Raw genomic sequence first — 12,900 nt, 5'->3', positions numbered from 1 at the left:
TCTGTCAGAAGCCACCCCAGAAACACGCTTCCAGCCTTCAGCCACCCAGTGATGTAAATCCAGAAACCTCACTGCCAAAGCAAGAGCAACGTCACCAGGGAAGACAGACGAGGACGTCTCTTTGGAAGGAGACCAGCTTCACAGGTATCACTTCCCGTCTTCACCTCTCTGCTCTCACCTCCACAGCAGTCTCCATAAGCAGTGGTTACTGCAGTGGGGTGTGCTGGTTTTGGCTGGGACAGAGTTAATTTTCTCCATAGTAGCTAGTATGGGGCTCTGTTTTGGATTTGCGCTGGAAACAGTGTTGACAATACAGGGATGTGTTCTTTACTGCTGAGCAGGGCTGACACAGAGTCAAGGCCTCTTCTGCTTCTCACCCCACCCCACCAGCGAGCAGGCTGGGGGTGCACAAGAAGCTGGGAGGGGGCACAGCCGGGACAGCTGACCCCAACCGACCAAAGGGATATCCCACACTATATGACATCATGCTCAGCATATAAAGCTGGGGGGAAGAAGGAGGAAAGGGGGGACATTCGGAGTGATGGCGTTTGTCTTCCCAGGTAACCGTTACACATGATGGAGCCCTGCTTTCCTGGAGATGGCTGAACACCTGCCTGCCCATGGGAAGCAGTGAATGAATTCCTTGTTTTGACCTGCCTGCATGTGCAGCTTTTGCTTTACCTGTTAAACTGTCTTTATCTCAACCCAGGAGTTTTCTCACTTTTACCCTTCCGATTCTCTCCCCCATCCCACCGGGGGGAGTGAGTGAGTGGCTGGGTAGGGCCAAGTTCCCGGCTGAGGTTAAGAGCCAGCCCCCACAGGGGAACTGTGAAAAAACTTAACACACATTAACACAACCAAAGAGATTATTTTATTCAGAGTTTTGGTCTAAGTAGTTGTTTCTTTGCTGGCAAGACTTCTTGCCCGTTCAGGACTGTCTAGTACCAGACAGGGACTTGTTTGGATATTCTGAGAAAACCGAAACAAGCAACACAACCGAACGCTCTCAGCAGTGACAGTAAAGCAGCTTGAGTTTTGTTTACCAGCTTTTCTGATTAATCAGGAGCCCCATTTCCTTGTTTCAAACCGTTACATTTCTCACCTGGGAAGGAAAGCTGGGCAACTGCTTTACCTGCTGACCCACCAGCAGCTGAATGTCCTTCTTAAAGTTTTAACTTCAGCACCCCCCACCAGAAGCTGGTGAAGCTCAATGCTACGGGATACAATACCAGGCAATCTGCCCTGGTCCTGCTCATCATCCATCTCCACATCTCCTAGATATTCGCCAGCTACATCTCTCCTCAGCATCATTTTGTTTTAAGTAAAGGTATGTAATTAACATAGTTGAGCACCTCACAGGGAATTCCAGGAGTTAACACTGGACCCAAATTAGATGTTTTGGTCATATAAAGTTATCAACATAACGGAGACAAATGCCCTCTTCTTCGGGGTCCTGATGAGCTAAAACCTCCTACTGAAAAGCTTAAACTGAGGCAACGAGCTGAGCCGTCTTCCCCTCCTGAAGTCCAGTGCTCCCAGCTCCATGCTCTAACATGGGTTTGGATCCCTAGGCTTGGTTTTTGCAACAGAACAAAAATAAGCCACAGAAAAAAGCAGCCTGTTCCACCACTGCAGCCGTCTGCCCGGAGACCTCCGGCCGTTCTGCCCAACAGACTGTGTTCGTGCGTGCCTACAGGAGCAGGCAGCAGCTGGGCGGGCAGGATCCAGCACGTTTCATCTGCTGAAGCCAAAGAGCATGAGAGATGGGAACCATGACACTGGGAGTTATATTTGAGGGTTTTATTAGTTGTTCTTCTGCAGAATCAAAATATTTAGCAAATTAAAGATTCCTCAAGACTGCTGATATTTTATGTATTTAGAACTTGAACAATGTACAACGTAATACTTTGAACTATCAAAACCAACCCAAAACCTGATTTCTAGTACTAGATGTTATTATGTAATTCTATAGCAGTGTGAGAAATGGAACTAATGCAGTGAGTATATTTGTTTTAAAGAAAGTGCTTGAAAGAAACCTCCTGCATCACACTGAGTATTATTTAAAACAAAAAAAGATTACTGATCTCCTAGCAGGGCATTGTCTTAAATATCCTACAAGCCTGGGGGATTAAGAATACGAGCCCCAGCTCTCTGCCTTCAGGTTCAAGAACCAACACAAGTTGCAGGTCCAGGTAGAGTTCACAGCTTACCTGTTTCAAGAGAGCTTACAGACCACTTGGCATTGGACGCTCACATCTTGCAGAAATGTTGGATGCACGGGTGAAAAAAAAAACCCACAAGAGGAACAGCTTCCCTCTTTATGCATAGCGACAGTTTCTGAACCAGTGTTTTACTAAGTTACAGACTAACTTTCAACCAAAAAATAAAACTCCATTGCACTAAAGGTCAAATTTAACCAGTTAATCTGGACTGTGACACAGTCAAGTAATTCAGTACAAGCAGACACCATGAAAGCAGCTTCAAAGAACCAAAGCATCCTAGTTTCAGAACCAACTTAGTATTCTTCTGTCCAACTCCAGTGCAACAGGGAGGGGGGGGAAACCACTCCTGTCTCTACCTACGTACAATTCCAGTAGAGGTTGAGCAGTCTAAACTCTCTGGCCAAGCTGGAAAAAGGAAACTTAGGAAAGGACACTTTAAAAATTTAATTTAAGAAAGAAAGTTGGCTCTCAGTGGAAAGAGAAACGCTGGAGTGATGCACGCGGGTGGGCTTGCTCAGTCACTCTCCCATGTATGCGAAAAGCCGGACTCCTTCCTGCCGAGAGCAAGTCACACTGGATGCGAAGGTGGCGGGGCTGGTCCTGCTCCGTTGCACGCCGAGAATCCAGGAATGTGTTTTCAGCTGGCTCCTGCACGGGCCATTAGATCTTCCAAAGCGTTGTGTTGGTCGTTGTTATGTAATAATAAGACCTCCTTAATGTCTTTCAGTTCAAAGCCCATTTCTTTAAATTGACTCATTAGTTGGAGAAGTTCTGTGATCTGAAAGACACAGACAGTCCATTATTTGCAAGAGAAAAGAGGATCAGTGCTTGGTGGAGGTTTAGCACAGAGCCAGTCTTCAGCGACTGGGCACCCCATGGGGTGGGTTCCTCCTCCCCACGTACAGCCCGGTCCAGCTCCGTTCGGAGAAAGTCCACTCACACCCGAGCCGGCAGAGCTCTGGGTGCAGTAGCCCACAGAGCCCCAGCTTCAGGCCCTTGTGTTTGCAGTCCTGCACTTCCAAAATCCTCTTCAGCAAGGGCACCAAAGCTCAGTCCACGGGGGTGTCTTTCCCAGTAGGAAATTTAGCAGCCTGGCCCAATTTGGGCTCCCAAAAATGCTGATTAATGGCACCCTGGTCCCCCATCCAGAAGCTCCTTCTGCATCTGAATTTTTGTAAAGTGACTTCAACTTTGGGAACAGTACAGTAGTCCTTGCTATCAAACGGCTCTTCTGATCTAGGGCACACTTGGAAGATTAGCCCAAATCCTATTGGACACACTGTGATACTACCAGCATCAGCCACGAATCCTCCCCGAGTTTTGAAAAATAAAGTGACAAGAAGTGAATCAGCTGATCAGACTTTTATGAACCCTCTGCCATCTACAGGGCCTCTGCTCCACTCCAGAGGAAAGAAAAACCCCCAAAACAAACAAGCAGGTTGAAACGGATGATCGGGACATCAGCCATTTCCAATTTTGGGGTTAAGGCAGCAGGACATGTGTTTCCTGAACTCAGTCACTTCTCCCACCTTCACGCTGTTGTTCCTCTGTTTGCAAGCTCATCACTAAGTCCAAGAAAGGCACGAAGGCATATACGTGTCTGGGGGGGGTTGGGTTGCACCTCTAAAGATTCCATATAACAACCTGGGACACAACAGGCTGGAAGACTTCAAAAGATCCTGCTGTCCTCTGCCCTGGCTACCTGCTCCTGCCTCTGTACCTTTGGTGCTGGTCAAGCAGCCAGATGGTGAATCAGACCCCAAAAACCATATTTTCCAGCTTCTTCCAGAGCGAGCCCTAACCCAATTTCCTGAGCAGCCAGGCAGATGTCTTTGTACAAGGGAGAAAATTCATGGCCAGGGCAGGCTGGCAGGATTTGAAAGATAATTTGTTGCTTCTGAAGTTAACTGTCTCTGTACCAAACACCTCGCCCACAAGAGAACTCTGGGTTCAAAACATTACAACCAGAATAAGCAGGGTCGTTAAAAAAATCCTTTCCCCATAAAAATGCGTGCGAGTAATAAAACAATGCAGAAGAATTCTAATGCTTTAACACGTATTTGCTTTATCACTGCAAAGATGTCCTTTGGCAGTCAGTTTTTGGAAACAAGGCAGCATTACCATGAAAGCCAGAATTACATCAGCCAGAGGAACTGCTGCTAGAATTCCCCATCACGGCACATTCTCTCCATTGCTTAGCACTTTGTGCCCTCACCTTCTCCTCTGAACACTGGTGCATTTCCAAAGCTGCTTCAACAAGAAGTGGATCAAAGCCCTTCTCACAAAGCTGTCCGTGTGCAAACAGGTAATCCAAAACCTGTGGGGAATGAAGAAAAGCAGCTAAGTTTGCAGAGTGGCATTCGCAGCGCGTGGTTGAACGCCATCTCCGTACACACAGAAGGGCTGAGCACGACTCTACCCCAGGCTTCACCAGGGACCGAGATAAAGTCCTTCCTAGTAGAGTTGAGTCGCTCTTTATGCAAGAGCTTGTTCAGAGAGAACAGACGAGCCCTTCTCCTCCTGCGCTCTCCCACCAGCTCTGAACGTCATCTTCCACTCTAGTCAAAACAGTCTCGGAAGCCTATCTTTAGCCTTCCATGCCTGATCACTGAGCAGGGTTTAACAGAGGTTTAACTGTGCTTTTTATACTACAAGTTTTCAAAATGAAACCACAGGTCCAGCAGTCAAGATGCGTCAGCTTTTAGCTTCCTCAGACAGCCACAGGAGCTGATGCAATCTGAAAGCAGTCAGCCTTTTAAGATCAACTCAGCATACAGAAACCGCTGCCAAATTTCTTATCTGTCCTCAGCTTTGAGAGGTATGGGGAAAGGTCAGATAGGTAATGCTAGGAAGGCAAAAGAACACAGCCTGCAAATACAGCAGGATTTAAAACTGCCCTCCTAAGGGCCTTTTTTTCCATTTGATACTACACTACACTCCAGCACACAGCTTAAACGGTTCTTGATGCGTAAGTAATGGGCAAGCAGATCAGCTCCACAAGCAGAAGTCACTGGGACACTCTCCTCCCCAGGCACAGTTCCACCAGGCGATGCTCTGTGCAGCATACGGCCTGCCTAGGGTCAGCATGGGAAGTTTGGCCACGCTCTCCCCGCTTTAAAATGTTTGTTTGAAGTGGATCCAAGACCCAGAGCCACGCTTCACCCTGCAACGCTCTATGCTATGTGACCTGGTTTTAGCAAGCGTTTGAGGCAACACAGGAGGCAGGAAGCACCGCAACCAGAGCACACAAAAGGAAGTCGGTCAGTGGTGCCTTGCGAGAGCCTTTCAGGGCTATCTTAAGTCTGCAGGGGCCAACCTCTCTACAAGGAGAGAGGTCAGCGCCGTAATCCTTTGTGCTCAGAACAAGGGACGTTGGCTGCTTTTTTGTCACACAGCACTAAGCATGGCATAGAGCCACGCTAAGCTTTCTTCAGATGGTTTTGTGGCTCCTGGGAAGACCCAGTACCCCTCCCAGCTTCACATGGAGCTAAGGACCCATCCCCAGCTCAGTGCAGCTCTGACCCAGCGCCCAGAGGTGTGGCTGACTCAAGCAGTCTCTCATGATAAACATCCACAGACACCCTTTTCTTCAGTTCTGGCCGCCTTTACTGCCAGGTGACAACTTCTCTAGCGGTTAATATCGCAGTGGCTACAGGCTACAACCCTCCGTTAGAACAAAAGTACTCCTCCCCCCCCCCCCCCCCGCCCCTCCATTTTGCAAACCCAAGGTTGTTTCTCAGCAGAATCAGCATCCAATCAAGGGTTTCTTTCCTGTTGCACAAGCTCTTACCTGGTCTATATTCTGTCCCTTCTTCTTCATGGCTTTCAGGACGTTCTCGGGCGAGTACCCCATGTTGACGACTGTCTCCACGCACTGCCTCTCACTAGCAGAGAGGACCTGCTGTAGTTCAGGAGCGGGGCCACCTGACCACTTTGTGCAGCTGGTGTTATTGGGCACTTTAGACACTGGGAAATTTTGGTGCGTTACCTAAAGGGGAAAACCCAGAGGCTGAGGTGATGGTTGTCTTCCACATCCCCGCATCATGTTTCTGGCTAGTGCAGAACCAGGATACCCCATGTAATTAATCCGAGAGCCTTTCTAGACTGCCCTTGAGAAGTTACTCACTGTAAGGATGAAACCAAGCAGTGCACATAATCTGACTCCCACCATACTCTTTTTACCCTCAAAACAACAATCAACATCTCAGATTCTTCACAATATACCCTCTCCTACCGGTGGGACCAAAACCTTTGCAACAGTGAAGGTCCTTATGATACAGCCAAACCCTGTACCTCAGAGGAAGCATGGAAATTGCTTCTTTCACCCTAAGTTTACTCGTCACCTATGATTTTTTGTACTCAAAGGAACACTACTTCTGTAGATTTTCAGAAACACAACCCAGTGTAAGCACACAGGTATTTGGGAACTTACCACAGGGATTTCTGTTTCCTTGTAGTCTGGGTGTACCTGTTGAACAACACACGAATAAGATGACTATAAACATTATGCACCAGTGAACAGAATTTACTACAGCTGGGGGAGAAGGGTTTTATGGAGAGATCTGGGGATAAGTCTACCATCCTAGGGGGACTTGTGGTCTGATCAGGCTTCCAGATGTGAGATGCAGACATTATGCACTTGGGTATATATAGACTAGCCATCATAAGGATCGTTTCTTCTCTCAGCACTCTACAAACGGATTATATTCCAAGAAGGATGTGTCCCCCCTCATAATAATTGTAAGCTTATCTATTCTGTTGCTGTAATGGCTACATGTTCATACAGCTCAGTGTAACACGCTGGCTCCCGTTCAGCTCTTGACCCAGTGCTACGCGGCCTGAATGACAGAGATAATTTTGAAGCCATTGCCTAGACACTTCTCTTGACTTTTTGACCATGAGAAGGGGTAAGAGAAACATATACCCCTTTTCTACTCTCAAAGCACTGCATTTCATACACCATATATGAGCAATGTGGCACACTGGCTAAAAAGAGCATGTGATTTTTCTACCCGTGCCCAACACTTGGTCCCATTCCCAGTATGCCGACAAGGCTGGGTAACGTTCCCTGTTGTACACCTGATCCGTTTTGCAGAACCAGGCTGGCAGACGGCAGAACCAACGCACCGCTTTAGGCTACTTCGCCCAAGATAACAGCAGTGCAAAGGCAGAAATTTGCCCCACCAAATCTGCATGTTTCAATTCATCCATTTAAAAGTCTTCCTGCATTTTAAATAGAATTAGAAAAGACTGCAAGAAATCACTGTGGACCAAGAGCCTCAGTTTTTTGTGATACTTATTATGCCAACACAGATTGCTTGAAAGCTTGTCCACTTCTTTCAGAAAGTCCTTTTTTGGGCCCAAACTAAACAACAAAAAACTGTTTTTAGAAAAACAGTTCTGAGAAAATCTATTAGGATTTTGACAAATTCCATTTATTTGCAAAAAAACCCTCCCAAACCACCTCCAAGGAGGTTTTGTTCTGCATTTCCAACCATTTTCACCTCCAGGGTAAGAATTTCTCTTCTAGGATGCAAAGCCTGAGAAATCATATTCAGTCTGATGGACTGGTTTACCCAAGAACCTCTCCTCATAGTGATAGAGGGGTTCAAAGCTCTTTGCACACACCCTCTCCAGACACTTTTGCCAGAGCAAAAAGCACTAGAATACGCAGGTCTGCAGTAGCCCTGAAATCAGCTGGTTATCAAACTGAAGGATGATGCTTTGTTATTGATGCTGCAGCCAGGAAAACCAAAACTGCTTCTGACACCAGGGATTCAAGAGTCTGGGAAAACCAACTCCTCCTCCTCAATCTACCTGAGCTTGACAGCCTGTGCTCGTGGCCAGTGACTCCCAGCGGAGGAGGGAAACACCTAAAGGAATTGCAGGGGACAAAGCCAGGACTGGTCACTCAGCAGCCACGCTCCCTTACGTCTCAAACTTGCATTTCAGTGCCCTTCAAGAAGCAGACGTGCAGTGCTTTCAGTACGTGCTTGCACACTGCGCCTACTTTTAGGGACTGCATACAGAGGCCAAGAGCCCTGCCTGCAGCTGGTGTGCCCGCACACATCATGCTGCTTGCAGCAGTATATATTCTGAATGGTCCACCAGGAGTGCCCCATCCTCCCATAACCAGAGATTTCTGTAAATAAAATGCATCATACTAGTCAGGTCTCTGACCAGCTTTGTTTAATTCCAACCTGTTATTTTCACTAGTCAATTTCTCCTTCTGCCAATGCTGCAAAAAGCAAAACAGTGAGCTTCAAAAAAAGAGGAGGGGACCACCCAGGACAGAATCAGTGCAGCATCAGAGAAGTCACAAGTTTATTTCCATCCTAAAAATCCTAGATCCAATTCACTGGTAAAGCATAAACTCCAGTGGTAACTCCAAATCCAAAGTTACAATTTCTAGTCTTGTGAGAAAAAAAATTTATATATAAAAATCACTGTGGAATACACAGGGACATATAATTGTCCTGAGGCTTTCTAAAAAGGACAGGCTTATTCTTGTGTAACCTTGCAGAAAAGGGACTCATGACCCTTCTGCTCCCAGCCACAGGGATGACTGTGACTTCTTTCTATCATTTTCATACTCTGAGGATTTTTGTTACATTTACTTCAATACTTTTGTTGCATTTACCTCAACTTCTTGCAGCTCAGCTGTCATTTTCCAGCCACTGGGACCATATTGTGGAAACATGAAACAAGTATAGTCTGAAGTCTTGGAATTTAAACAGAAAGAACTAGTTCTGTTGGCATACCTATTTCTTGGTTTGCTACTTCCAAAGCACAGTTTCAAATGAAGATCCTAGTAGGTCTATTTTTTCTGTTTCTTTGTTTATCAGTTTGTATATTCCTTTACAGCATTCTCAAGAATACACCTTCCCTCTTGGTCTTTAATAAGTTTTAATCCATCTTAAAGATTTGCATAGTTAGAGTGAAAATTTGGCCATCTGAATGCCCATCTATCTAGTTGTAAGTGATCTTTCATGTTAATCCCTAGAGATGTGTCATACTTCAAGGTTTCACCTCTGAGCTACATAGAATCATACAATCACCTCTCAAACCTGTGACCTGTAGCAGTGAGCAGCTGCTCAGCACATTGCTGCTTTTGCCAAAGTTTACTGTATTAAATTTGTTCTAGTCATCAATAAACAGCTGTTCTGCTGCACAACTAAACAGAAGTTGCCAGAATGCTGTATTTCGCAATTAAAAGTGCATTTACCTAAGCCTGAAAAGAGGCAAAAGAACAACAGGAGAGAAGCAGTGTCACTTGTTCCAGAGCACACGGTGTCACAGAAAAACCTACAGTATGCCAGTAAGACCACAGAACCACTGAAGCACCACTCATATTGGACAGAAGAAACCAGATTATTTTAGAGCCAGCTACAGGATTTGACTATACAGCCTTCACTAGGCTTCATGAGTATTGGTGTCCAGACCTTAGGTTCTTTGGAAAAAAAAGCCCACATGCTTACTCAAATCTCTGCTCTTATTCACAAAGAGACAAAGACAACAGCTGGCCTGAAGTTAAGTGTCCTCAAAGTAATTTTAGAACCTGCCACAGTTTGAGGAAACGAAGCGTCAACCTCCCAACGTAACCAACTGTAACGTTAGTGATCTGAGATGATCTTAAAGACTGGTTTTGGTATTCACCAAGCAACCCTTCCACCCTCCTTCACAAGGAAGAGGGTAAATACCAGATTTCAGACCACCATCATTTTCTTCCTTTTAAAGATTAGATTTTAAAAGGACCCGCAGGAAGAAAACTTAAAAAAAAAAAGGGGGGGGGGGGGGCATTTATTTCACTGCAGGTCAACTGCAAGCACTTTTTTCTTTCCTGAATAACAAAGCACATCTGTGTTTTTTAATCTATTATTGCTTTTATTCCTTGAAAAGCCTGCATTTCCCATTATTTCCAGGAAATAAATAAGCAAGCCAAGGAACAAATCTAGAAAAGATTTAACTCAAAAACTAATAGCGCTTCAGAACTGGATATATCTCAGTTGGATAACACAGAATGCAGGACCATACAAGAAAAGGTATCTTACGCACTTAGCTCAAAGGTGTGCAGCTACAAACAATAGGAGGTGAAAAGCTGAAAGAAAAGTCACCAGAATTCGTCTAAAAATATCTGATTTTGGGGAAACCCGCACAGTAATAATCTGAGGTTCAGAACTGCCAGCATGAAGACCTGTTGGACTGATCAATTTGTCGTGTAAATTAAGGGGATCTACACATCACTCCCATTAAATGAAACTAAAACCAAAGCCACAGGACATTTTAGAAGCAACATTTGCCTCTGCACCTCCAGATCTCCCCAGCAACCCCAATTCTAATCCACTGCATGTTTACCGTAGTTGCTGTGCTTTGAGATGATTCTTCTTCTGTACAAACTGTCGACACAGCCAGGGAAGGCAGCCTGGATGAAGAGGATAATGTTGATGTCTCCATGCCACTGTCCTCGTTTAAAGCGGAAAGACCAACCATATGGTGTCCATTCAGTTCACTAGCTTTACTCTGAGCACAGGTCTGCAAAGAGCTGAGCAAAGTGCCATTGCGAAGACAGGAGGTGCTGTGGAAAGTGCTCGTGAGCTTTGATGATTTTTGATCGCTCTCATCGGAGTCAAGTTTGGGAAAGGACAGGGATTTGATATTGCTCACTGAAGTGATAGGGGACAGGGACACTTTGGAAGACAAGGACATCTTTTCACAGTTTCCCAACTGCGGTAAAGTGATAAAGCCATTGGGTTTGTGAAGGGGCTTGAAGTCCAGCGTGGCCCTTTCTATGGATGCCAGAACTTCCTCATCTTGCAACACAGACTCAGACCCTCCTTTGGGCAAAGTATTATCTAAAAGCTGGGCAACAACTGGCCCAGTAGTACCAACATGAATTTCAAGAATATTTTTTAATTCTTCCTTATCATCGATAGTTTTTAATTCCAGTTTGTCAAATGGGTCTTCTTCACATTCAAAATCAGCTGGGTTGAAGTCTGCTTTTGGACAAGGTGGACTGAGAACCTTTTGCTTCACAGCGCTGCTGTTAGCTGGCGTGGGAGTAAGAATATTATTGTGCTGCAGGCTAGCGAGGATGGGATTAATAGGAGGAGGCATGGCCTCAGGGCAAGGTCCCTCTGAGAACCCCATTTTGTTGCTGTCCTCTGGAGCCGCTTTTGAGTTTGCTAGCGCTTCTTCTGCCTTGCGTTCAGCTTCTCTCTGGGCAGCTTGAATTTTTTTAATATCTTCAGCCCACTCGATTGTTTTCTTTTCCAGTGAGAAGTCATACTGACATGAAGTGGACAGGAAAGGAGAGGAGGGGGAAAAAAGAGAAAATTATAAGGATCATAGTCGCGACTTCTAACAGCAACAGAAGTAACAGAGTAAGAGCTACATGAATTACCATGGACAGGCATCATTTTTTCCCCAGCATCTCTTGTAACCTACAGACTGGCAAAGCTAGAAGACACCAGAAGTAGTTCATTTTGCCTCTAGCAGCAAAACCTGTCTATAGTCTGGATTAGAATATCATATTTTGCCGACTTCCTACATTTAGTTTTGCTTTAGAGCTACTGATCATCCCAACATCAGTTTCACAGCCCTCCCACCCTCTCCCCCCAAGACAGTGGATGTAGCAGGGGAAGTCTAATGCGTTACTAGGTGGACAATCATACCCAGACCTGGCACCACTGAACCACCCCCTGTCCACAAGTTCCACAAGTCATTCAAGACTACGGCAGAGTATTTTTTTCATCCAAAGACCAATGCGGTATCACTCAGTTCCCCCTAAAAGATTTCTAAGGGACTTAGAGATTTCTGTAGAGTTTTACACCCTCTAGTTTAAGAGGTATTGGCATTCTTACCCCAGTGCCAATGGCTCACCAGCCAAAGGGGATATACTAGCTACACCGATGACAACTACCTGCGGTACCAGATTTTGCTGCAGTTACTGATGTGACAGGATCCCACAAGCTTTTCTCATTTAACATAAGCTCCTTCAGGGCCAGGTTAGCACAGGAAGGCATTTGTAAGCTACTCGCTACCAGTTTACTGGCCACCGTAGCGGCTTGGTCGAGAGGACAAAATTCTGAACAGACTAAATCTACTTAAAGCTTTAATATCTTATGAAGAATGAACAGCCTCAAATGCTCTTTAAATAACCACAAAACATTCAGAGAACACAGCCTACAAGCTACGTCCAGGGTGTAACCTACCTGCAATTCACAAGAAGTCGTAAGATATCCTTGCCAGGAATATGGCACAACCAAACAGGAGAGCTCTTGCCATGGGACTGCTAGGTCATACAAATTCCTCACTCTGAAGAGCAACAAGCCAGCAAGGCTTGCCAAGCCTCTACTGGGGTTTTCTGGAACTCACTATGTGTTGTGTCACATCCCATCCTATAGCAGGCTCCAGTGAGATCCTGGAGACCTGTTGTCTCACCTGTATTAACAGTTTTCCCTTCCCTTAGGCTCTAAGAGTCCAAGACGCATGATACACAATTTATCAGCAAGGTGACTTTGTAAAACAACTCACTGGCAGAAGTGCTGGGCACTACTCATTACACATTCTTTGCTATCTGAGCAGAGCTATTGTAGTTTTGTGTGTGTGTATGTATATGAACTATCCGGGGAACTACAGGCCTGTCAGCCTGACCTCGGTGCCAGGGAAGATTATGGAG

The 12,900-nt window shown here is 45.6% G+C and overlaps 1 protein-coding gene across 1 annotated transcript in view; it reads right to left on the bottom strand.

Annotated features, from left to right (window-relative positions):
* Positions 1-852: 852 nt before the first annotated feature.
* The window catches only part of UBAP1 (ubiquitin associated protein 1), a 19,406-nt gene continuing 7,358 nt past the window's right edge, over positions 853-12,900 (bottom strand). The window contains exons 3-7 of the mRNA XM_009331546.1: positions 10,578-11,507; positions 6,655-6,690; positions 6,013-6,210; positions 4,438-4,539; positions 853-3,000 (exon numbers count right to left, since the gene is read on the bottom strand). Of these exons, the coding sequence (XP_009329821.1) occupies positions 2,860-3,000; positions 4,438-4,539; positions 6,013-6,210; positions 6,655-6,690; positions 10,578-11,507 (1,407 nt within the window). The 3' untranslated portion in view covers positions 853-2,859. The remainder of the gene's footprint in view (positions 3,001-4,437; positions 4,540-6,012; positions 6,211-6,654; positions 6,691-10,577; positions 11,508-12,900) is intronic.

The sequence above is a fragment of the Pygoscelis adeliae genome, unplaced genomic scaffold (genome assembly GCF_000699105.1).
Source record: "Pygoscelis adeliae isolate BGI_AS28 unplaced genomic scaffold, ASM69910v1 Scaffold68, whole genome shotgun sequence".
In the NCBI taxonomy this organism is placed as follows: Eukaryota; Metazoa; Chordata; class Aves; order Sphenisciformes; family Spheniscidae; genus Pygoscelis; species Pygoscelis adeliae.
This window is presented reverse-complemented; position numbering and strand designations above follow the sequence as displayed.